Genomic DNA, 23,598 nt, shown 5'->3' on the forward strand with positions numbered 1-23,598 from the left:
TTTTTGAGACAGGTGTACTGTTTTGGATGGCCTCCCTTCATCTCACATGTGTGTGTATATGACTTAGTGTTAAGTGTATTGTCTAAGGAATACTGGTGAATACTATCCCAGTCAATACTGCTGCTACGTGGACCATGCTGACAGTGATACATCAGTCTTCTATTGTGCGATGTTCCTCCAAGGTATCAAGAGGCCTGTTTCCTCATGCATCTGTATGTTGTAGGCTGCCATGGCAGTATGGATTGTCATCCTGCGCTTCATGGGGGACTTGCCTGAACCTAAGTACCACACAGCCATGGCTGAATCAAGGGTAAGTGTCCACAGACAGATAAAACCTCAAGACAGCTGTGATTGTACCGGTACTCAGCCGTGCAACATATAGTCAGAGTGTTGTTTGTTTATCATGTTGACTTAAACTTGTTATGCAGTATTCCTACATATTTATGGTTGACTTTTGAATTATTGTTTAAGGACACAACCCCAGTGATGTCAAAGATCTACTCTACATTAGGTCGTAAGTTCAATAAGAAAGACCTTGAGGAGGCAATGAAAATGGGAGAAGAGTTGGTGAGTATGGTAAATACAAGCTTACTACTCTTCTTTTTAACCCTACCTCACCTGCCACAGGCCTCATGAACCCTGTGAAGATTGTCTAGTGTTATGGAAATCTAGTATTAAGACATACTTGTCTTATGATATCTTCCCTGTTAAAGTATTCGGCTCCAATTGGTCCATGAGAGAACTGTGGCCCTGCCTCTCTCTGCACAGTGTATGGTGTTGGAACTCAGTCATTGTACGGAACAAATTGTGACACAGAAAATAGGATTTGACATACGGTGTTTTCAGTGCACAGGTTTGAGTCATTGTATAAGCACAGTTATCATGACCTTAGTATGTTCCCTTTAAAATGGACAGTAGTCTTAAACATGGGGGTGGTGTAGCCTAGCGGTTAAAGCGTTTGCTCGTCACGCTGAAGGCCTGGGTTCGATTCCCAACATGGGTACAATGTTTGAAGCCCATTTTCAAACCCTCTGTAATATTGCTGCAATATTGCTAAAAGCAGCGTAAAACCATGCTCACTTACTTAAACATGGGCAAAGGGACAGGCTCTAGCATGTTGTTCTCAGAGTTAGGGCAATATCAAATTGTTAAAGCACCATACACTACACAATGATCTGGCTCTTGCCACCCCCTGCCCTGCCTTTCCTACAGTGCTAGAGCTGACACAGTTTGCTGTGGCATATAACTTTCCTAACCAGGCATAGTGAGTGAAGTGTCTGTCAGCTGGAGACCTGTACCGACATATGTGACCTCTAGCCAGTGGTAGTGGTAGAAGTGGACCTTGTCTGTCAGCTGGAGACCTGTACCGACATATGTGACCTCTAGCCAGTGGTAGTGGTAGAAGTGGACCTTGTCTGTCAGCTGGAGACCTGTACCGTGATATGTGACCTCTAGCCAGTGGTAGTGGTAGAAGTGGACCTTGTCTGTCAGCTGGAGACCTGTACCGACATATGTGACCTCTAGCCAGTGGTAGTGGTAGAAGTGGACCTTGTCTGTCAGCTGGAGACCTGTACATCTATGCATTGCACACTTAGAAGAAGTTTATCACATTCTGCATTTGTGAATGTACTACAGTATTTCTGTGGGCGCCTGATGTTTCTCTGATAAAACCCCAAGAGTTGTCCCCCTCTAGGTAGCAGATCTACAAGCCTCTAGCCAGTGGTAGTGGTAGAAGTGACCTGTCGGCTGGAGACCTGTACCGTGATATGTGACCTCTAGCCAGTGGTAGTTGTAGAAGTGGACCTTGTCTGTCAGCTGGAGACCTGTACCGTGATATGTGACCTCCAGTCAGTTGTAGTGGTAGAAGTGGACCTTGTCTGTCAGCTGGAGACCTGTGCCGTGATATGTGACCTCTAGCCAGTGGTAGTGGTAGAAGAAGTGTCAGCTGGAGACCTTGTCGAGATATGTGACCTCAGCTGGTAGAGACCCTGTCAGCTGACCCTGAGATATGTGACCTCTAGCCAGTGGTAGTGGTAGAAGTGGACCTTGTCTGTCAGCTGGAGACCTGTACTGAGATATGTGACCTCTAGCCAGTGGTAGTGGTAGAAGTGGACCTTGTCTGTCAGCTGGAGACCTGTACCGAGATATGTGACCTCTAGCCAGTGGTAGTGGTAGAAGTGGACCTTGTCTGTCAGCTGGAGACCTGTACCGCCAGTGGATATGTGACCTCTAGCCAGTGGTAGTGGTAGAAGTGGACCTTGTCTGTCAGCTGGAGACCTGTACCGTGATATGTGACCTCTAGCCAGTGGTAGTGGTAGAAGTGGACCTTGTCTGTCAGCTGGAGACCTGTACCGTGATATGTGACCTCTAGCCAGTGGTAGTGGTAGAAGTGGACCTTGTCTGTCAGCTGGAGACCTGTGTCAGCTGGAGATATGTGACCCTCTAGCCAGTGGTAGTGGTAGGTGGACCTTGTCTGTCAGTGAGTAGATAGTGACCAGTGGTAGTGGAGACCTCGGCTGGAGACCTGTACGTGATATGTGACCTCTAGCCAGCGGTAGTGGTAGAAGTGGACCTTGTCTGTCAGCTGGAGACCTGTACCGAGATATGTGACCTCTAGCCAGTGGTAGTGGTAGAAGTGGACCTTGTCTGTCAGCTGGAGACCTATACCGTGATATGTGACCTCTAGCCAGTGGTAGTGGTAGAAGTGGACCTTGTCTGTCAGCTGGAGACCTGTACCGTGATATGTGACCTCTAGCCAGTGGTAGTGGTAGAAGTGACCTGTCAGCTGGACACTGACACAAGTGTGGTTTGTCTCTGCTAATGAGGCCAGCTGGCTGTAGTTTACTCCTTGTGATTAACCTGTGTGCTGTGTGTTGGTATGGAAACTGGCGTTCCTATTATCGAGTTATGTGAGATTAGCATGTTTTTGACACTTGGCAGACTATATATTCAGCAAATGTAGGAGTAAGGAAGTGGACAGAGTCTAGGCTTTCATGAATGTCCAAAGACAGTAGAATGGTATTCAGGATATAGTGTAACTGATACCTGATTCTGAAGAATCTGTGTTAAGATTGACACCCCTTAAGTGTGGAGTCGACGGAATAGAATTGCTGACCTGGAGATGTGGGATATTTCCAGTCTCATCAAGCACTGGTTTGTCTTGTCCAGACTCATGAGTTACAGGCCACCATCGTACATCGTGAATGTTGCTGACTGTGACCTTTAATAATGAAATAATACCAACTAAAATATATGATTCAATTTAACTGTTGAGTTGTAGTAGGAGGTGAAACTGTTGGATAAGATGAATTGCTTCTGGAAGGAAGCCTTGAAATTGCCTGTAATAATTGTCTGCAGTATGATATGTACTTGCCTTAAGTAAACCCCTCTCACTTGAAATGCCCTCTAACACTTACAGGAGAAGGAGGCGCCAGGCTACCAGCGCCACACCATCAAGAAGTCCACACGGAAGAAGATAGTGTCCCTCACACTGAAGAAGAAGTCCAAGATCACAGAGGAAGTGACCCGGAAGCTGCAGGACTATGACACTACTGGAGGCGGCAACGCCTTGTTGGAGGACCGACCCATGTCCAACCTGGAGAAACTGCACTTCATCATAGGCCATGGAATCCTCAGGCCAGAACTCAGGTGCCAATCTCACTATATCACCACAATCTGGGTAGCCCTTGAAATGCTGTGAAATTAGATTGCATGTTATACAACACATTTGATATGGATGTGCAACTTCTTTATTATTTACACACGACATTTCTTGGCTAATACTTGCCCCTTTATCAGGTGAAATGCATGTTGTTACTGTGTATCTCCTGTGGGAAGCTGATGTGTTTATGTTTACACACTAGTCAGTTCTTCCTTGAAAATTGAAAATTGTTATTTTTCCTTATCCTGACTCATGCTTATTGCTTGTCTTCAATTGGAAACACGTGTATCTCCCAATTGAAGTTCCCTTCAATAAAAAGTCATTCATTAGTACTCACCCCGAGTTACCTCCCTTCCACAAGCGCGGGAACGAGGGCGCCACCTGAACCCATGTGCCTCACTCTCTCCTTCTTCGCCCAGTGAGCTGGACGTGAGAGCGCCTGTGTCTCCCAACACACTATATCCTTTATTTATATTTAGTTTAGTACCTCTTATACTTAGTATAGAGGTGTTACTAGTATCCTTATTCAATTTTGCATTGATTATTAATCGTGTTTCTGCTGTTTATTCACGGTTCGCCGTGTTTGTTCAGTAGTTTACGTTAATGAGAATCTGCACAGATTGTAAACTACGTTACTCTGCTACAGACCCACATTTAAAATGCCCTAGTTGCATTACTCCATGTTCATTTGTTTCTCGTTGTAAATTTTGTATTAATTTACCCATTTCTGCCTTTGATAAATATTTATGTTCCGTTTTTAGGCGGAAGGCAGATAAATCTAAATAAACAAATCTCAGTCATGGCTAATAGATCACATATTAATGTTCCCTGTCAACTGTTGACTGACGACCCGCCACCCGCTGGTGGCATGCCTGAGTTTCCCTCGGGGGATAAGCGTGGGACGCAGTCCGCTATGTCTAAGAAGCGACCTGCGTCTCAAGATCTGTCGTCTTCTCAGTCTAAGACTAGCAAAGCGTCCATATCATCTCGTACGCTTCGTACACCCAGGTCTACAACTACGTCAAAAGGGAAGTCTACAAAATCTAATAATTTTGCCTCTGATATTTTACCAGTCGCAGAATTAGCCTTATATGATGATGACATTCCGATTATCATTCCAGAGGTTCGTCAAAAGAAATGTCCGGTATCCGCGACTGTCACCTCAGTGCAGATTAACACACAACCGGAGATGCCTACGCTGTCACCAGAAATTTTGACTGAGGGTCCCGTCACCTTAGCAGAGAGACAACCCTCATCATCAGCGCAGACCGCCTCAGACGACCTGGTCAACCAAATCATGAGGCTGATGGAAGACCGTTACGGTTTACAGAGGCCCCAGAGCCCAACCCATTTTAAGTCATACAGGGCCCCAGAGCCCGCCTTGGCTTCGTGTAGGGCCCCAGAGCCCACAGACGCGCCTCCGCGAAGGGCATCCCAGCCCGGAGCGAGCTCTATGCATAGGAAGTCCCAGGCCACCTCCGCGAAGGAGCTAGAGCCTCACCTATTGCGAGAGGCTTCGCGGAGAAGGAGCGCTTCGCCGAGCACGCACCTTGTAATTCACAGAGGTCGTTCGCGAAGCAAGCGCTCACATGTCGATTCGGACACTGACTCGAGACATTCGCAAAAGGACGCGAAGGCTAAGTAGTTCCATTTCTACCTCGCCTAGAAGAGCTTCGCGAAGCCCCCAGCGTTCGCGAAGCCCCCAGCGTTCGCGAAGCCCCCAGTGTTCGAGAAGCCCACAGCGTTTGCGAAGCCCTCACCGTTCGCGAAGCCGCCAGCCTTCGCGAAGGATGTCTTCTCCAAGGTCTCCGTACACTAGCCACTCGTCAGTCCGTTCTCCACAGTCCTCACATAGATCTTCCCATAGATCTAGGACTCCGACATATGACCATACGTCAGAAGAGGAGGATGGTATCATTTTCTCAGATGCTGAGATAAGATATTGGATGGTGAATGAATTACAACTTGCCTCCCCATCAAAGAACGAGGATGCAACTCAGACTTACCTGATGAAGGATGATGATGTAGATTATATCACCTTACCTCCTATTGACCCAATCGCAGCCGTACCAGCTAAACTAGATACAGCCTGCTCCAAATCCACTAAAGCCCAATCTACTCATTTACCGGTCTTCAATGCCAAGAAATTTGCTGGACATAATATGGAACCCTTTTTCAAGGCCCAAGATATTGATGACAACTTTCAACTTATCTCTGATACCAAGTCCAGAAGTTACAGAGTAGACGATCGCAAACTGGCCCAATTAGATACCATTTCCAGAAGGATGTTCTTCGGATTAAATAGATCTAGGACTATCAATGAGACTCTCATCACCAAGTTCAAAAATTCTACAGATGAGGAAGACAGAATGATCTATTCGATACCTTAGCGAACGCCTTTAAACAGTCAGCACAGAGATACTCGGGCAAGTCTAAGTTCTCAGGGCTACAGCGAGCACGGGACAAGAAACTAGCTGCAGCTAATAATCCCAAGGATTCTTTTCATCGCCCATACAGCAAATTTAGAGGAGGATCAGCGAGAGGCAGATCATCCAGAGGTGGCCGTGGATTTAAACGATGAAAGGCAGGTTCGGAACGACTGGAGTCTTCCACCCCCAGTCGTTCCAGTACAACCTTCTCAAGTGGGTGGACGTCTTCAACTACACTGGGAAAACTGGGGAATACTACAAGATCCTTATGTATCCAACATCCTACAGCACGGATATCTCATACAACTCAAGACCAAGCCGCGTTAACAGTCACCCCGCCAAGGTTCAACGTTCAACCGGCACAACTACCTATGTTAAGAGAAACAGTACAGTCTCTGCTAAACAAACAGGCCTTAGAAGTTCTGGATCAACGAAACATCGTACCAGGTTTCTACTCCCCAGTTTTCCTAGTGCCGAAAAAGAATTCCAAGGAGAAGTATCGTCTCATTTACAACATGAGCACCTTCAACAGAGAATATCTATGCAAACCACCAACGTTTCGCATGATACATTTACCACAACTTCGGCAATTAATTCGTCCACTAGATTACATGGCCAGCATAGATTTGCAAGACGCATATCTACACATTCCGATTCATCCCAGCTCAAGGAAATATCTAAGATTTATCCTAGACGGCAAACATTACCAATGGAAGGTACTTCCCTTCGGAATCACTTCAGCCCCTTGGGTATTCACAAGAGTAACCAAGCCTATTGTCTCATACCTACATCCTCAAGGTCTGCGGAAGCGCATTTTACCTAGACGACGGTATACAAGTGGATCCAGATCCACAGCGTCTCAGACTACAGCTGAACTTAATAATCAAGTTACTAACTCAATTAGGTTGGTTAGTAAATCTACTCAAGTCAGACCTAGAACCAACGCAGGATCTGCATTTTCTAGGTATACGATTCCTTACAGCTCAGAATCGTTTAGTAGTCCCGGAGGACAGATGGATCAAGACCCAACAACTGATTCCCCAAGCCCTACTCTCTCCATTACCACTACGACAATGGCAGAGCCTATTGGGACTACTCACATCAGCTCAAGACTTGACACTCAGAGGCAGGCTTCAATTACGTCCATTACAAGTCCTCATCAATGCTCATTTCGAGGACCCTCTACCTTTCAGTCTACCAGATTACATCAAACCACATCTACTCTGGTGGACCAAGAGATTGAATGTTTGCGTAGGCGTCTCCTTAGTAGAGCCGGAATCGAAAACACATCTCACGCAGAGCAGCGTCACTAAAGGTTGGGGAGCCCACCTTGCCCGGCAGGACAGCGTCAGGCCTATGGAGCAATCAAGAGAGCAAATGTCACATAAATCTGCTAGAGATGCAAGCAGTCATAAACGCCATAAGTCACTGGAGCAACCTACTACAGAACGCTCAGTTGATGGTTCACACAGACAATTCAACAGTGGCGTTTTATGTGAACAAACAAGGTTCAACAAGATCACTGAATCTACTCACTCGTTGTTTCAGACTGTTCGATTTAGCTGACAATCTAAACATACATGTCAGAGCTTGCCACATTCCAGGAGCAAAGAATGTGTTAGCAGACGCTCTCTCTCGGCCACACCAACCGTCGCCGACAGAATGGATGCTCCACACAGAGATATTCAATCAAATAATCATGGAAATAGGATCTCCCTTGATAGACCTATTTGCCACTCGATTCAACAAACAACTGACAACCTTCGTATCGCCAGTGCCAGACCCACTAGCATGGGCAACAGACGCACTAAGCATATCGTGGGAGGGACTCAACGCGTTCGCTTTCCCGCCTCCTGCGTTAATCCCACAAGTCTTACAGAAAATCAGTCAAGCGAAGAGCCTCGATCTCATTTTGGTCGCCATACTGGCTCTGCGAGCGTGGTTTTACTGGATCTCATGCTAGGAATCGGAAAACCAGTTAGCTCCCACTGCGCACCACCAATCTATTGATACATCCAAGACACCAAACAAGTGCACAAGACACCAGAAGCATACCAACTTCACGTGTGGATTGTATCAAGGCATGTTTGAATAAGAGAGGTTATTCTGCCAGAGCGTCTAAAGCGGTCACGCTTGCACTACGTAGCTCAACTCGTAACTTGTACGATGACAAATGGCACAGCTTTGTCAATTATGCTGCTAAGAAAGGATTTACAGCCAGATATGCTACACATCCTCAAGTGGCAGATTTCTTATGTTATCTACGTCAAACTAAGAATCTAAAAGGCTCAACCTTGTCCACTTATCTTGCAGCCTTAAGTTCTGTCATAACTATGAGAACGGGCCTCAAGTTGACTAAAACACCGGAGTTACTCGCTTTGTTACGGCGTTCGATTGGAGGATCAGAAACGGAAGTTTCAAGCTCCAGCCTGGGATCTAAATATAGTACTCCAACACCTCACGAGTGAGGCTTATGAGCCATTGTTATCTGCTTCGTTTGAATCACTGACCCACAAGACCTTATTCCTGTTAGCATTAGCTACTGCCGCCAGGATGTCTGAGATTCACGCTTTGGATTACGAGAGAACACGCTTTGATGATACTCATAACATCGCTCATCTTGGACTTCGCTGGGATTTTATAGCGAAAAATCAACTGCCAGGTCAACCAGACAGGTTGTTCCATGTCCCAGCTCTCTCATCCATACTTGGACCGCATGATACGATGGACCTATCACTTTGCCCTGTACGTGCACTGAAAATATATCTCCAACGATCCAAGAAAAGTAGAGGGAAATTCAAAAGATTGTTTATCCCTATATCCACAGCGAACGAGACAGAAGTGTCAGGTACTACTCACGATTTCTATTTGGATCAGAACTGTCATACTCACGAGCCTACAAGGCTGCAGGACTCGACCCTCCAAGAGCTTCTAATCCTCACGAAATTAGAGAGCTAGCCTCAACTCTCGCTCTACATGGGAATTGCTTGTTGAATACCATTATGGAGGGATGTTTTTGGAGGTCCGATATGGTGTTTGCCAACCACTATCTGAGAGATATCACCACCAAGGATGTCTCAGGTATCCACCATTTCGGTCCCATGGTCCTCGCTCAACAGTTGACAGTTCCACGGAGAAGATAAGTTTATCTTACAGATTTTATACTTATCTGATAACAGTACTAATAGCTACATGCTATCCATATATTTTTGCTTAAGTTTAATTTATTATCTTAAGCTCAGTACTATGATTCTATATCATACTATATATATGCTTTCAACTCCTAGGAGTTCTGCTATTATATATATATTCAGCTTAAGTTATCAATCCTTAAGCTCAGTCATATGTTCAATTCATAACATGTATTAGTAACAAACTCTAAGTAGTTGGTTACTATTATACAGCTTAGGTTATATTATATCTTAAGCACAGTACTATTATAGCTTATATATATGCATATTGTAAGCTTAATACTTTGGTTCATATAAAAGTATTCACTATAAACTCTCAGAAGTTTATACTATCACATTAATGGCTTCAGCTTACATTAATGTTGTATATACTTTTATTATCTTCACTAAATTGTAATAACCTTTATATGGATGCTGATAAGTTAACAGCAGGAATTCTTCAGTTCAGTGCCTTTATGAAGTTCCCATAGGGTTATTACAATCATCTCAGTTCAAATCACTAATTATTAAAATCCAAAGTATATATAATCCCACCTCCTGTTCCGTCGGATTCTACAAGCAATAAGCATGAGTCAGGATAAGGAAAAATATGAAATTTTTAGAGTAAAATTAATATTTTATACTTATCCTCACTCATGAGGTAAGCCCTCCCGTCCTCCCCACTAAACACTTTGGATTTCTTCGGAAAAATAAAGTATCGGGCTCAAAACAAAAATGGAGAGAGTGAGGCACATGGGTTCAGGTGGCGCCCTCGTTCCCGCGCTTGTGGAAGGGAGGTAACTCGGGGTGAGTACTAATGAGTGATTTTTAATTGAAGGGAACTTCAATTGGGAGATACACGTGTTCCACTAGGTTCGCAAGAAGAAGAAGACAAGCAATAAGCATGAGTCAGGATAAGTATAAAATATTAATTTTACTCTAAAAATTTCATACTGTTTCTTCTGTGTCTACACAAACTGTAGATATCATGGAATTTACTTCTCTAGAGCAAAGCATAATAGTGGGTCCTGGTTTAAAATGATGAATATCATTCCAGTTGGTAATATGATAATATGGATGGAAGTGTAGCTGTGGGCAAATTAAGAAAACTGGTTGAGATATGGTTGTCATCCAAGACTGATTCATATATTGTTTGAGATACTGTTGGTGGAAGTAATGAGTGGTCATACAGTGTGTTATGTTATTTGTGTGAAAGAAGGCTGTTGTTGAGGAACTGTTAGTTTGGGAAGATGTCGCCACCATGAGTTACATATAACAAATGTTCTTCGACAGAGATGAGATCTACAGTCAGATCTGCAAGCAGCTGAATCAGAACCCTTCCAAGGCCAGCCATGCCCGCGGCTGGATCCTCCTGTGTCTGTGTGTGGGTTGCTTCCCGCCATCAGAAAATGTAAGACATCAGTTCAGGCAACCATTACCATGAAGCCATTGTGAAAGTAAGGCCTTCTCTGGCAAACAGATTATTCTTAACTCTAAACTCCCTGTTGTGACATATGAATCTCTCAGACTGCAGTAGTGATTCTGTGACATGAGGGAAGGTTAAACAGTTACTGTCATGGGGTTAAGATGCATGCAAGGATGAGAAGGGATTTTGTTTTGTTTTCATTACCTGCATGTAGCTCTAAACATAAATATTTTCATTGTCTTTACAAGATGGTGAAGTATCTGCGCAACTTCATCCAAGATGGCCCCCCAGGCTATGCTCCCTACTGTGAAGAGCGCCTCCGTCGTACCTACTCTAATGGCCCTAGGAATCAGCCCCCCAGCTGGCTAGAGCTGCAGGTAGGTAGTCATGGCAACCCAGTACGGTGGGATCAAGTTGATGTTGCTGACAAGATATTTACAATACTTACATGTAAATGTTTATGTGATCCACAAGCTAACACCCTATCACAGGCCCATGAATGTTCCCTGATACTGTTTCCAGGCCACCAAATCAAAGAAGCCATTGATGCTGCCCATCACATTCATGGATGGCAACACGAAGACGCTCCTAGCCGACTCTGCCACCACCGCCCGCGAGCTGTGCCAGCAGCTCTCTGAGAAGATTGAGCTGAGGGATCAGTTTGGCTTCTCTCTCTACATTGCATTGTTTGACAAGGTCAGTAGCTGATGCTTTGTTTCTCAATTTAAATCTTTGTGAAGACAGGAAGCTGAGCCACGAGCCCTGATATGGTAGGGACAGGAAGGATGTAATGTAAAGTGAGGGTGTTGTGTGCGCAGGTGTCTTCCCTGGGCAGTGGTGGTGACCATGTGATGGATGCCATCTCCCAATGTGAGCAGTACGCTAAGGAGCAGGGGGCACAGGAGAGGAATGCCCCATGGAGATTGTTCTTCAGGAAAGAGATTTTTGCCCCGTGGCATGATCCCAGCGAGGACCTGGTGGCCACCAACCTAATCTACCAGCAGGTGGTCCGGGGCATCAAGTTTGGAGAGTACCGATGTGACAAGGTAACCTCCATCATGTTCTCTAGCTAATACTTGGATACATGAATGTTTACTTCGTCAAATTACAGCACATTTTCTCCTCTTACAGTACAACCAGAAATTATTGAGAATTGAAACATTGAATTTTTTTATATTTTTTTCACTCATTACTCACGTATTAAATGTGAATATTAGCAGAGCATAACTCCAGATTCAAAGACAGGTGAACAGTTAGAATTTTGTCAAGTCACCATGGGCAGCAATGCAGGCTTCAATGCTGCGGGGCATACTACTGATCAAAGAAGTTAGAAAGTCGTGGTCCATGCTATCCCAATATCAGACCACCTCTTCTTTCATTTCAGCAATATTTGTCAGATTTTTCTTATTGGAACTTTCCTTCATAAGTCCCCAAACATTTTCTATTGGATTTAGGTCGGGGCTATAGCTTGGCCAATCTAATAATGTCATATTTTGGGTCCGAAACCAGGCCTGTGAATGCTTTGAACAATGTTTTGGGTCGTTGTCTTGCTGGAAAATCCAAAATTTCCATAGAACATGTGAGCAGATGGAAGTAAATGTCCCTCGAGAACATCTGTGAACCGCTCACTGTTCATATTCCCTTCAAATACACAGAGGGGCGTTGCCACTAACACAGATATGCCACCCCACACGTTAAATTTCGGACTGTACTTTGGATGCTGATACAAAGGTTTTTCAGTTTGTTTGGTCCAGAATTTCAATGTATTAGGAAACAGCCACACAGAACTTTCATCTGAGAAAATCACATTGTCCCAGTTACATTTTCTATGCTGTAAGCACCAGTTCAACCGTCGCTCCTTTTGTTCAGGTTTCATGATCGGTGATGGAATTCCTCGACTTTTCTGCCAACCCATTGCATGCAGCTCAGTTCTAATTGTCTCCTTACAGACAGCCACAGTTCCTCTATCAATGATATCCAGCCTTAAGTTTTCTAAACTCCTTCCTTTATTTTTGGAAACAGCCTCCTGTCAGCGACAGTCAATTTTCTGGGCCTACCTGCGCCTCCCTGATGCTCAATGCCATATCCATTTGCAATATTTTTCAAAACACAACAAACAGTGGACAAAGGGGTGCCTGTTCTACTTGAAATCACTTAAGCTGATCTGATGTCCTTGTTATAATACTCTAAAATCAACTTCCTCTTCTCTAAATCATCCATACTGAGGATCACTGAAAATGTCTTCTGCTAGCAAGTAAACAAAGGGGGATAACTCTTCACAAACTAATGAAAAAGGATTCACGGAGTTGTCTCTCTTGAATGAACCCAAACACTTGATAGCTGGTCAAGGTTGTTTATACTAGAGGTGAGGTGAGGTGAAATTGGGTTTAACGTCGTGCTTGAGAATATTTCGCTCATATGACGACGTGCATGCGTGTGTATGTGTATGTGCGGCTGCTTGTACTAGCCCAGATTTAAGCTGGTTTTATAGTGCTAGCTCACAGAGGTACCACGCCTCAGTGAAGCATGAATACCCCACTCAGACAAATTATACTGACTCCGAGCCGACCAGTCCTTGTTGTACCCATTAATGCCGAACGCCAGGCAGGGACCAACAAGTACCATATTTTCGCGTCTTTTTGGTATCAGCGTTTATACTAGAAATCCAATTAAACATATTCCTAAAATTCTCAATAATTTCTGGTCATACTATATAAGGTGGTGAAACTATAGCTGCAGAACAGACTTAAGCATAACTGGAGTGTCAGGTTCAAAGCAGTGTCCACTTCCAAACAATAGTTTAACATACAGGATATCAGGACCTCATACAGAATACTCAACTGGGTCTTATTATTTGCTTTATTTGTTCTAATGCGAGTGCTATGAGACTGATCACAGTAATACCATGAACAACTGATAAAATGAAGTCATAATATTGCTGCCAACATACAGAGTACATGCCTGACAAACTGTCATCAGTCAAACAAGTATGACGTCAAAACTAGACACTGTCATTATTTGTATGCGATCAAAAGTGCCAGAAATTGAGCTTTAGTTATTGTTTTATTTATGTTCATTGATGCTTGCACTGTGAGTTACACGAGTGTGTGTTGCAGGATGAGGACCTAGCAATGATCGCTGCCCAGCAGTACTTTGTGGAACATGGCACGAACCTGATCCCCGAGCGCCTCCAGGCCCTGCTTCCATCCTTCGTCCCAGACTCCTACCTACAGAAGCCCAACGCCATGCAGGGATGGATGTCATCTGTTGTCAGTAAACTCAGAAGTCCGTACTTCACAAATGAAAGGATTCGAGCACCGAAAGTCAAAGAGGACATTGTCAGCTATGCAAAATATAAATGGCCATTACTTTTCTCTAGATTCTATGAGGCATATAAGTTTGCTGGCCCGAGTTTACCTAAGAATGATGTGATTATTGCTGTGAACTGGACAGGGGTGTATGTGGTGGATGACCAAGAACAAGTCCTGCTGGAGTTGTCTTTCCCTGAAATTACTGCCGTCTCCAGCAGCCGGTGAGTTTCCCTGAAGTTCTATAGTAAATTAAGTTTCAGTTTGTCAGAGGTGGCCTTGTATTTGAAACTGACAGCACATTGTTTGAAAAACAATTTCTATTCCTTTTTTATGTTAAATTCTCAGAATGCATGAATTATTGCATATGCATGATGTTTTACCTCTCTTCGGTGATTTGTAGACATTTCCATGGAAACAATGTGGAAATACCTGATATAATTAACCAAATTCCATATAGGACTACATGTTTTTTTACAAGCATACAAAAATAGATGGGGTTCTAGGGTTTAATTGATTGTTTAAATTTCTGTGACTTTTTGTGTTCCATGTTTCAGAACAGGCAAGATGCATGGCCAGAGCTTCACGCTGGCAACAGTAAAGGTGATGATGAGTACACCTTCACCTCGCTTGAATGCTGAGGACATCAAGGACCTGGTGGTCACCTTCTTGGAGGGTCTGAAGAAGAGGTCCAAATACGTCATCGCCATCCAGGACTACACTTCACCAGGTTCGCACCTCATCCTCTCATAGGGTCTCACATTCTGTTACACCACCCTACTGCTCCATGTACACTTATCAATGAGAAGGTTGCTGTCAGTGAGTGAGTTAAATTTTACGCCACACTCAGCAGTATTCCATCTATATGGCGGTGGTCTGTAAATAATCGAGTCTGGACCAGACAATCCAGTGATCAACAGCATGAACATCGATCTACGCAATTGGGATACGATGACATGTGTCAACCAAGTCAGCGAGCATGACCACCCAATCCCGTTAATGACCCATTATGACAAGCATGCATTTCTGAAGATAAATTCTAACCCGGACCTTCATGGGTCAAGTTGCTGTCAGCTTTGCACTAAATAACATATGCAATGAGTGATGAATGTGTTGTGGGAAACTGCGCTTTATACATGTAATTTGAATCTTGTGTGACATGACACATGAGAATATCTCTTCAATCTTTCCGGGCGGTGGGGTAGCCTAGAGGTTAAGTGTTCACTCGTCACGCAAGACCCAGGTTCAATTCCCCACATGGGTACAAAGCCCATTTCTGGTGTCCCCCACCGTGATATTGCTGCAATATTGCTAAATGCAGCGTAAAACCTAACTCACTCACTTTATTCTTTCTTTGTATTTGGAAGTTGGTGTGATGAAATACAGGGAAAGTTCTATGGATATTCAACTTATTATTTTTACTTATCCAGACTCATGATCTTTTGCTTATCTCCCTTTCCCTTTCGAATGGTAGTGGAACACTTGAATCCGTTGAAGTTCCCGAGGCGGACGTATAAATGCACTCACCCACGAGTAACCTCCCTTTTGCCCTTTCCCGCGCAAAACAGTCAGGTGACCTGCCTTACTTGTCACTCTCTCCCTTTTCGCCCAAGCGGATGGTTGGGCGAGCACTGGAGTCTAGTATACGGCATTATATCCTTTTTATTTAGGTCCTATTCTTCAAAATTACGCTGTATATGGATTTGGCTATAACTACTGTGTAGTATGTGGAAAAAAATAAAAAATATATACTTATGGGTTGTGTTTTCATCGTTATGTAACTTTGTTTACATTTCATGAAATCCTGCAGTGTTTGCAGGCACAGGTTATCCGTGGCTGATCCTCACCCCCAATGCCCTTCGTGCATAAAACCATGTTCTTCCAGCTTGCGCTGTACTTATTGTATTGATTTATCAAATCTTCAATTTAATCAATATTTGTCTTATATTTATAGACGTGCCATGGATCGGGTGAGAAAGTCAGCTCAAGTCACGGTTGATAAAACTGCAGATCAGCCTTCAAACCGTATGTTGCTTGCTACTGCCGATGTTCATAATACTGGTGCTATGTTTAGTGCAGGGGCAGTCTGCTTGTAAGGGGGCCAAGAAGAGATCGTCTACATCTCAGTCGACTCTGTCTCAGGCCAAGAAAAAGACGTCATCCTCTTCTACAACGCAGAAGAAGTCAGCTGTTACCAGATAGGAGGGCAAATCTATGCGAGCTAGCTCATCTATGCACCAGAAATCCTTCAACGACGAGATTGTACCTCCTCACGAATTAGACGTTTTTGACGAATCCCCATTACTTCTGCCTGAAGTATCTATGAGATCAGTGACTCAATAGACCTCTACTACTAGGAGATCATCCCCTACTACAGTCACAGCAGGACAGCTGTTTGACGAACTACCTCTTACTTCTCGGAGTGAAGCTGAGGCACATAACTCATCAGCGTTCGTGAATGCTTCATCTACACCGCAGCAGCTTCAACCTATGCAGAACTTTGACCCAGGGGAATTTATGAAACAATTCACCAACCAGATGATGGCCATGATGGAATGCAGATTCCAGGAGGAAGCGAAGGCAAGGAAAAGCCTCTCATTTACCGACACCGTGCGCAAACCTACGGACCTGTGCAAATCTACTCCTCTTGGGACTACACCTCAAGGCTACGTTGGCGAACGTACATCTTTGCGAAGGTCTCCACAGTGGGACGACTCTGTCACCTTGGTGGATAGAAGAGATGACATACCTACTCTCAAATCTACTTCTGCGAACACTCAACGTTCGAGAACATCAAAGGATCCAGCTCCTACACCTAGCCGCTCTAGCTCGAGATCTCATATCTCTCACAGACTTTCGCGAAGTTACTCACCTCAAGCCAGAGGTTCGTGAAGAGAAGACTCACAACACAGGAGTTCACCCTACGATAGACGTTTGCGAAGAGATAGCTCACCTCACAGAGGTTCGCGAAGAGATGTATCTACAGATAGAGGTTCTCGAAGAGAGCACTTCCAAGATAGACGTTCGCATAGGGAGGAATCTTCAGACAGAGGTTCGCGAAAGGATGATGAAGGTTCGAGAAGGGATACATGTTCGCAGATGGATGAGTCGTTGAGACCTAGCACTAATAATCAGGAGACTTTGGACTTGCAAACAGACTTCGTCTTCCCAGACTCAGAGGTTACAGCGTGGATTGCCAACGGGTTGAACTTGGAGTCTCCTTCTAAGGATAAAGATGAAGTCTACACTTATATGATGCGCATCAACGACTTTCACTCGGTGACTATTCCTCCAATTGAACCTATATCCAAGGTACCTTCTAACCTACACACACCTTTGAGAAAGCTACAGACATCTACAAGGTTCAAGAACTCTCAGATCTACAGGCAGATAACAGCAACGCAGACATCTACAGGGTTCGCGAACCCTAGGGTTAACAAACCTTTACATCAACAGGCAGGATGTTGACGTCGACTCTATTACTATATGGCTGAATAAAACGAAGCAATGATCAAAACAGATGGTTTTGTCAGAGAGTAAAACTCTACAAAAAAGATCTACATGTGCGATCTCTACAGTTACAGCCTGCACAACTCTACAACCAGCACAAACCTTATACCTGTATAAATTCAGTTTCGGACGACAACCTACTTGATGAAAGGAATACCTTTATCTATACGGATGCTGAGGTCTTACACCGGGTGGCAGATGGCCTGTGGATATTGTCGTTCACTCACTCACTCCAACCCAACAGAGACGTACTGCATATACGCTGATGACTTCGACTCCAATATTATATCACCTATGAAGCCGATATCTCAAGTACTGGAGAACCTCAAGGCGACCTTTATAAAGGGCTTAAGGTTAACAACGCCTTCAAGCATCCTTGAACGGACGTTACAGATGATATTATTAACACTCGTCACTCAGCGTGGGCATTAGGATTTTATATCCTATCAACTAGATTCAACATCGGTATTTCTTCAAGATCCATACAGACATACATCTCGACAGCCTCCTTCGTCATGCTGGGAATAAGTGATTTAATATCACTGAACAAGAATTTACACTTGGAGCAACCCTTATTCAAGAGGGTTATATGAGCGGCGTAGAATTACGCGTGCTTTTACTCAACCAACTAATTGCATCAGATTTTATGGAGGCCAACTTGCTACAACACCGGTGACGTCATGCTTAAAGCTGATTGGTCCACGTCAGACAACGCCTCCCACTGACAGAGCAGGCTCCAGCATGTTTTCTGATTTGTAAACAAACCCGCGGTACGGGGGAATACTTCATCGGCAGCCTTGGAAACAGTATACAACTACGGCTATCATCATGGGAATCTAATAGATGTCTAGCCTTGACAGCAGGATAAACGATGTTTATTTTGGAAGTTGTCTCTGATAAAAGTCGGTATGAGTACCTGTCCCCTGCGATACTACACTGGAGCCAGCCTTGCTATAAATAGACAACACTTCGATGTCAACACGGATCGCCTGCGTATATAAGGGGAAGAATGATGTATCATCACTGCAATCATAGGTTAGCACTTCCAATGGAAGGTTCTACCGTTTGGAATATCATCGGCTCTATGATTATTCATACTAATAACCAAACCCATTGGCACCTATCTGCAGCATCGAGGTCTATGCAGTGCCGGTTATCTGGACGACGGCATACAGGTTCTTCAAAGTGCCAGTCAACTCAGACAGCAGCTGAACTTGACAATTAAGTTGCTCATGCAACTAGGATGGCTAGCGAACCTGATGAAGTTTGGAGTTAGAATCAAACAAGATCTTCAATTGCTGGGAATAAGAATTGTCACAACACAGAATCGAATTGTGGTCCCAGAAGATCATTGAATCAAGATACAAGCCATGATTCCTCAAGCAGTCATCTCACTACAAACATGGCAATGTCTACTTGGTCTACTAACCTCGACGCAGGACTTGACTCGCACAGGAAGATTACAACTAAGGCTGCTGCAACGGTTCCGGACAAAACATCTAGACAGCGTCAACCCTATCTTCCTGCCAGACAATCTTAAGAGGTATCTACTGTGGTGGACACACAGGTTGAACGTTTGCGGAGGGATCTATTTACAAGAGTTGGCCTTCGACACACGTCTCTACGCAGGCGCCTCGATGCAGGGATGGGGTGCACATCTCAACGATCAAATGGCGTCGGGAAAGTGGTCCAAAATAGAACAGCAGCTTCACTCACATCAATCTGCTAGAGATGAAAGCCGTGATCAACGCCTTACAACTATGGTTGAGCTTGCTGAACAACAAAATGCTGATGATCCACACGGACAACTCTACAGTGGCATTCTCCATAAACTGGGAAGGATCCACAAGGTCTCCAAGCCTATTGCAGCTCACATTCCAGTTGTTCCAGATCACACAGGAAACAAACACCTGGATAAAGCCGTGTCACATACCCGGGAGCCAAGAACGTACTGGCTCTCTCCCGACCACTGCACCCGTCACCTACGGAATAGATGATAACTTTTACTAAAAGGAAAGTACTAGTTTGAAAGTCCATGCGCACAGGCTAGCACAGGCTAGCATGGGTGATTAAAGATCCTGTACGGGTAAAGATCTTACCTGTACGTGAAGGGGTCGCAACTCATTAATGATAAAGATCTTATCATAATCTATGGGTTGTTATAAGATATCTAATAATAGGAAGATACTAGTTTATCTGTAACCACATGAATCAACCTGGTTCAACTTGTCTGAGATTGAAGTAAGACAAGAAAGTGGTCCCCCCGAGTTATAACGGAAGTTGGAAGAATAGGATCTCGGAAATGCCGTTTCGCAGTTCCCATGGGGGGGGGATACAGGACGTATCTAAGGACAGCTGTTGAATCCACAAAGTGGCTTGACCCACCACCAATCTGTCGGATTCTATAAGCAAAAGATCATGAGTCAGGATAAGTAAAGATATGTAATTTTTTAAGTAAAATTGATATTTTTATACTTATCCTGACTCATGAGGTCAAGCCCTCCCGACCTCCCCACTGGAAACAATTCAGATTCACAGCAGATCCAAGTGCTTGGGCAGTAAAATCAGGAGAGAGTGACAAGTAAGGCTAGTCATATGACTGTTTACGTGAGAAAAGGGAGGTAACTCGTGGATGAGTGTATTTTTACGTCCGCTTCAGGAACTTCAAGGGATTCAAGTGTTCCACTACCATTCGCAAAGAAAAGGGAGATAAGCAATAGATCATGAGTCAGGATAAGTATAAACATTTCAATTTTACTTGAAAAATTACATTATTATTAATGTAAGCAATATTTCGGTGTAGATGCTAACACAATTATCTTGCTAGATAGCAGTCTTAACATCTACACCGAAATATTGCTTACATTAATTATAAAGAAGTTGTATATCAATAGAACTTTCCCTGTTATGAATTCTGGGATCTCCACAAGTGTGGTTTTCTGATATTCCTTCCTGTGAGAAAATGCAGTGTCCCCTCACCTGTCTCCCCTTCCAGGCGAGGGTTCTACATTCCTGACATTCAGTAAGGGGGACCTGATAGTGCTGGACCAACAGAGTGGGGAGACGGTGATGAACTCCGGCTGGTGCTATGGGGAAAACGTCAAGACCAACAAGAAGGGAGACTTCCCTGCTGAGTGTGTCTATGTTCTGCCTACCATCACTCGTCCACCAACAGAAATACTGGTCAGTATGTTTTGACATTAACTCTCTTACAGTTGTCATCACTAGGAAAACATTTCCATCTGTAGTATGACCTGTGTTCATTAAATACTCTTCTACTGAATAATGGGTTTCGTTGGTCATGTAGCATTGTGATGTGTTTCAGAACCTGTTTGTCCAGTCTGGGGAGCAGACAGAGAAGCTGCTCGCCCCCGTGCAAGATGACAATGAGATGGTTGAGCCAGGAGAGAAACCTCACACACTGGAGCAGTACTCCCTGGACCACTTCAGGTATGTATCGGGCGGTGGGGTAGCCTAATGGTTAAAGCGTTGGTTCGTCACGCCAAAGACCCGGGTTCGAATCCCCACATGGGCACAATGTGTGAAGCCCATTTCTGGTGTCCCCCGCCGTGATGTTGCTGGAATATTGCTAAAAGCGGCGTAAAACCAAACTCAGTCAGTCAGTCAGTCAGGTATGTATCACCCCCCTCTCCCACAGTGGATCAATGCTCCCTGGACCAGTCTACTTACATACCATGTCCAAGATACATGCAGGGCTTGCCAGAAAAGTGATTGCCAGTGATTATTCACTCACACACTATGAAGTTGTTAGTACCGACAAGGAATGAAAATATTTTGAAATGGCTTGCATGATGTATGTTACAGAATGCCCCCGAAGCGCACTCTGAGCAAGTCGATAAAGTCTGCAGGTCGTAAGAGCATGGATGATTTGTGGCGGTACTCCAAGGACCCAATCAAGCAGCCACTGCTGAAGAAACTGCAGGGCAAGGAGGATCAGGCCGCTGAGGCCTGCATGAGCTTCCTTGATATCCTTCCTCACACTCATGTTGGACAGCACTGTGCAGCCTTACATTAGGGGACACAAAACAGTCCTCAGTCACAAATGTCTGTCTCTGTAACAGGAAACACAGTCCTTTGTCACGCAACACACGGTCCTCAGTCACGTGTCAGACAAGACACAGTCCTTACTCACACATCATTCAACACAATCCGCAGTAACACATCAGGCAACACACACTCCTCTGTCACACATCATTCAACACAATCCTCAGTAACACATCAGGCAACACACTTCTCTGTCACACATCATTCAACACAATCTGCAGTAACACATCAGGCAACACACTTCTCTGTCACACATCATTCAACACAATCTGCAGTAACACATCAGGCAACACACTTCTCTGTCACACATCATTCAAAACAATCCTCAGTAACACATCAGGCAACACACTTCTCTGTCACACATCATTTAACACAATCCTCAGTAACACATCAGGCAACACACACTCCTCTGTCACACATCATTCAACACAATCCACAGTAACACATCAGGCAACACACGCTCCTCTGTCACACATCATTTAACACAATCCTCAGTAACACAGGCAACACACTTCTCTGTCACACATCATTCAACACAATCTGCAGTAACACATCAGGCAACACACACTCCTCTGTCACACATCATTCAACACAATCCTCAGTAACACATCAGGCAACACACTTCTCTGTCACACATCATTCAACACAATCTGCAGTAACACATCAGGCAACACACTTCTCTGTCACACATCATTCAACACAATCTGCAGTAACACATCAGGCAACACACTTCTCTGTCACACATCATTCAAAACAATCCTCAGTAACACATCAGGCAACACACTTCTCTGTCACACATCATTTAACACAATCCTCAGTAACACATCAGGCAACACACACTCCTCTGTCACACATCATTCAACACAATCCACAGTAACACATCAGGCAACACACGCTCCTCTGTCACACATCATTTAACACAATCCTCAGTAACACAGGCAACACACTTCTCTGTCACACATCATTCAACACAATCTGCAGTAACACATCAGGCAACACACACTCCTGTCACACATCATTCAACACAATCCTCAGTAACACATCAGGCAACACACTTCTCTGTCACACATCATTCAACACAATCCCCAGTAATACATCAGGCAACACACGCTCCTCTGTCACACATCATTTAACACAATCCTCAGTAACACAGGCAACACACTTCTCTGTCACACATCATTCAACACAATCTGCAGTAACACATCAGGCAACACACACTCCTGTCACACATCATTCAACACAATCCTCAGTAACACATCAGGCAACACACTTCTCTGTCACACATCATTCAACACAATCCCCAGTAATACATCAGGCAACACACACTCCTCTGTCACACATCATTCAACACAATCCTCAGTAACACATCAGGCAACACACTTCTCTGTCACACATCATTCAACACAATCTGCAGTAACACATCAGGCAACACACTTCTCTGTCACACATCATTCAACACAATCTGCAGTAACACATCAGGCAACACACTTCTCTGTCACACATCATTCAAAACAATCCTCAGTAACACATCAGGCAACACACTTCTCTGTCACACATCATTTAACACAATCCTCAGTAACACATCAGGCAACACACACTCCTCTGTCACACATCATTCAACACAATCCACAGTAACACATCAGGCAACACACCGCTCCTCTGTCACACATCATTTAACACAATCCTCAGTAACACAGGCAACACACTTCTCTGTCACACATCATTCAACACAATCTGCAGTAACACATCAGGCAACACACACTCCTGTCACACATCATTCAACAGTCCTCTGTTACACATCATTCAACACAATCCTCAGTAACACATCAGGCAACACACAGACCTCTGTCACACATCATTCAACACAATCCTCAGTGACATATTAGGCAACACACACTCCTCTGTCACACATCATTCAACACCATCCTCAGTAACACATTAGGCAACTCACAGACTTCTGTTATGTTATTCAGAGAGCTCAGTCCGGGGAGTCCTGGGGTCCTCAATCCTTAAAGATGTGCATATTTCT

At 44.2% G+C, this 23,598-nt stretch overlaps 1 protein-coding gene and 1 long non-coding RNA gene across 3 annotated transcripts in view; one reads left to right on the forward strand and one right to left on the reverse strand.

Annotated features, from left to right (window-relative positions):
* Window positions 1–201: 201 nt before the first annotated feature.
* Window positions 202–23,598, forward strand: part of LOC124266020 (myosin-VIIa-like) — a 40,827-nt gene continuing 17,430 nt past the window's right edge. The window contains exons 1-12 of one of the 2 annotated variants that reach the window (XM_046700828.1): window positions 202–310; window positions 472–576; window positions 3,419–3,648; window positions 10,554–10,671; window positions 10,935–11,063; window positions 11,209–11,382; window positions 11,505–11,732; window positions 13,803–14,218; window positions 14,552–14,724; window positions 20,500–20,687; window positions 20,830–20,954; window positions 21,330–21,490. In XM_046700828.1, the coding sequence (XP_046556784.1) occupies window positions 230–310; window positions 472–576; window positions 3,419–3,648; window positions 10,554–10,671; window positions 10,935–11,063; window positions 11,209–11,382; window positions 11,505–11,732; window positions 13,803–14,218; window positions 14,552–14,724; window positions 20,500–20,687; window positions 20,830–20,954; window positions 21,330–21,490 (2,128 nt within the window). In that variant the 5' untranslated portion in view covers window positions 202–229. The remainder of the gene's footprint in view (window positions 311–471; window positions 577–3,418; window positions 3,649–10,553; window positions 10,672–10,934; window positions 11,064–11,208; window positions 11,383–11,504; window positions 11,733–13,802; window positions 14,219–14,551; window positions 14,725–20,499; window positions 20,688–20,829; window positions 20,955–21,329; window positions 21,491–23,598) is intronic. The other variant, XM_046700830.1, reaches the window with a different exon arrangement.
* LOC124266022 lies at window positions 1,007–2,201 on the reverse strand. Its single transcript, XR_006895618.1, has 3 exons — window positions 2,016–2,201; window positions 1,755–1,842; window positions 1,007–1,568 (listed from the first exon to the last, which is right to left on the reverse strand). It is a non-coding gene; the product is annotated as an uncharacterized LOC124266022 (long non-coding RNA).

Source organism: Haliotis rubra, unplaced genomic scaffold (genome assembly GCF_003918875.1).
Source record: "Haliotis rubra isolate DU_JTF1 unplaced genomic scaffold, ASM391887v1 Scf1228, whole genome shotgun sequence".
Classification (NCBI taxonomy): Eukaryota; Metazoa; Mollusca; class Gastropoda; order Lepetellida; family Haliotidae; genus Haliotis; species Haliotis rubra.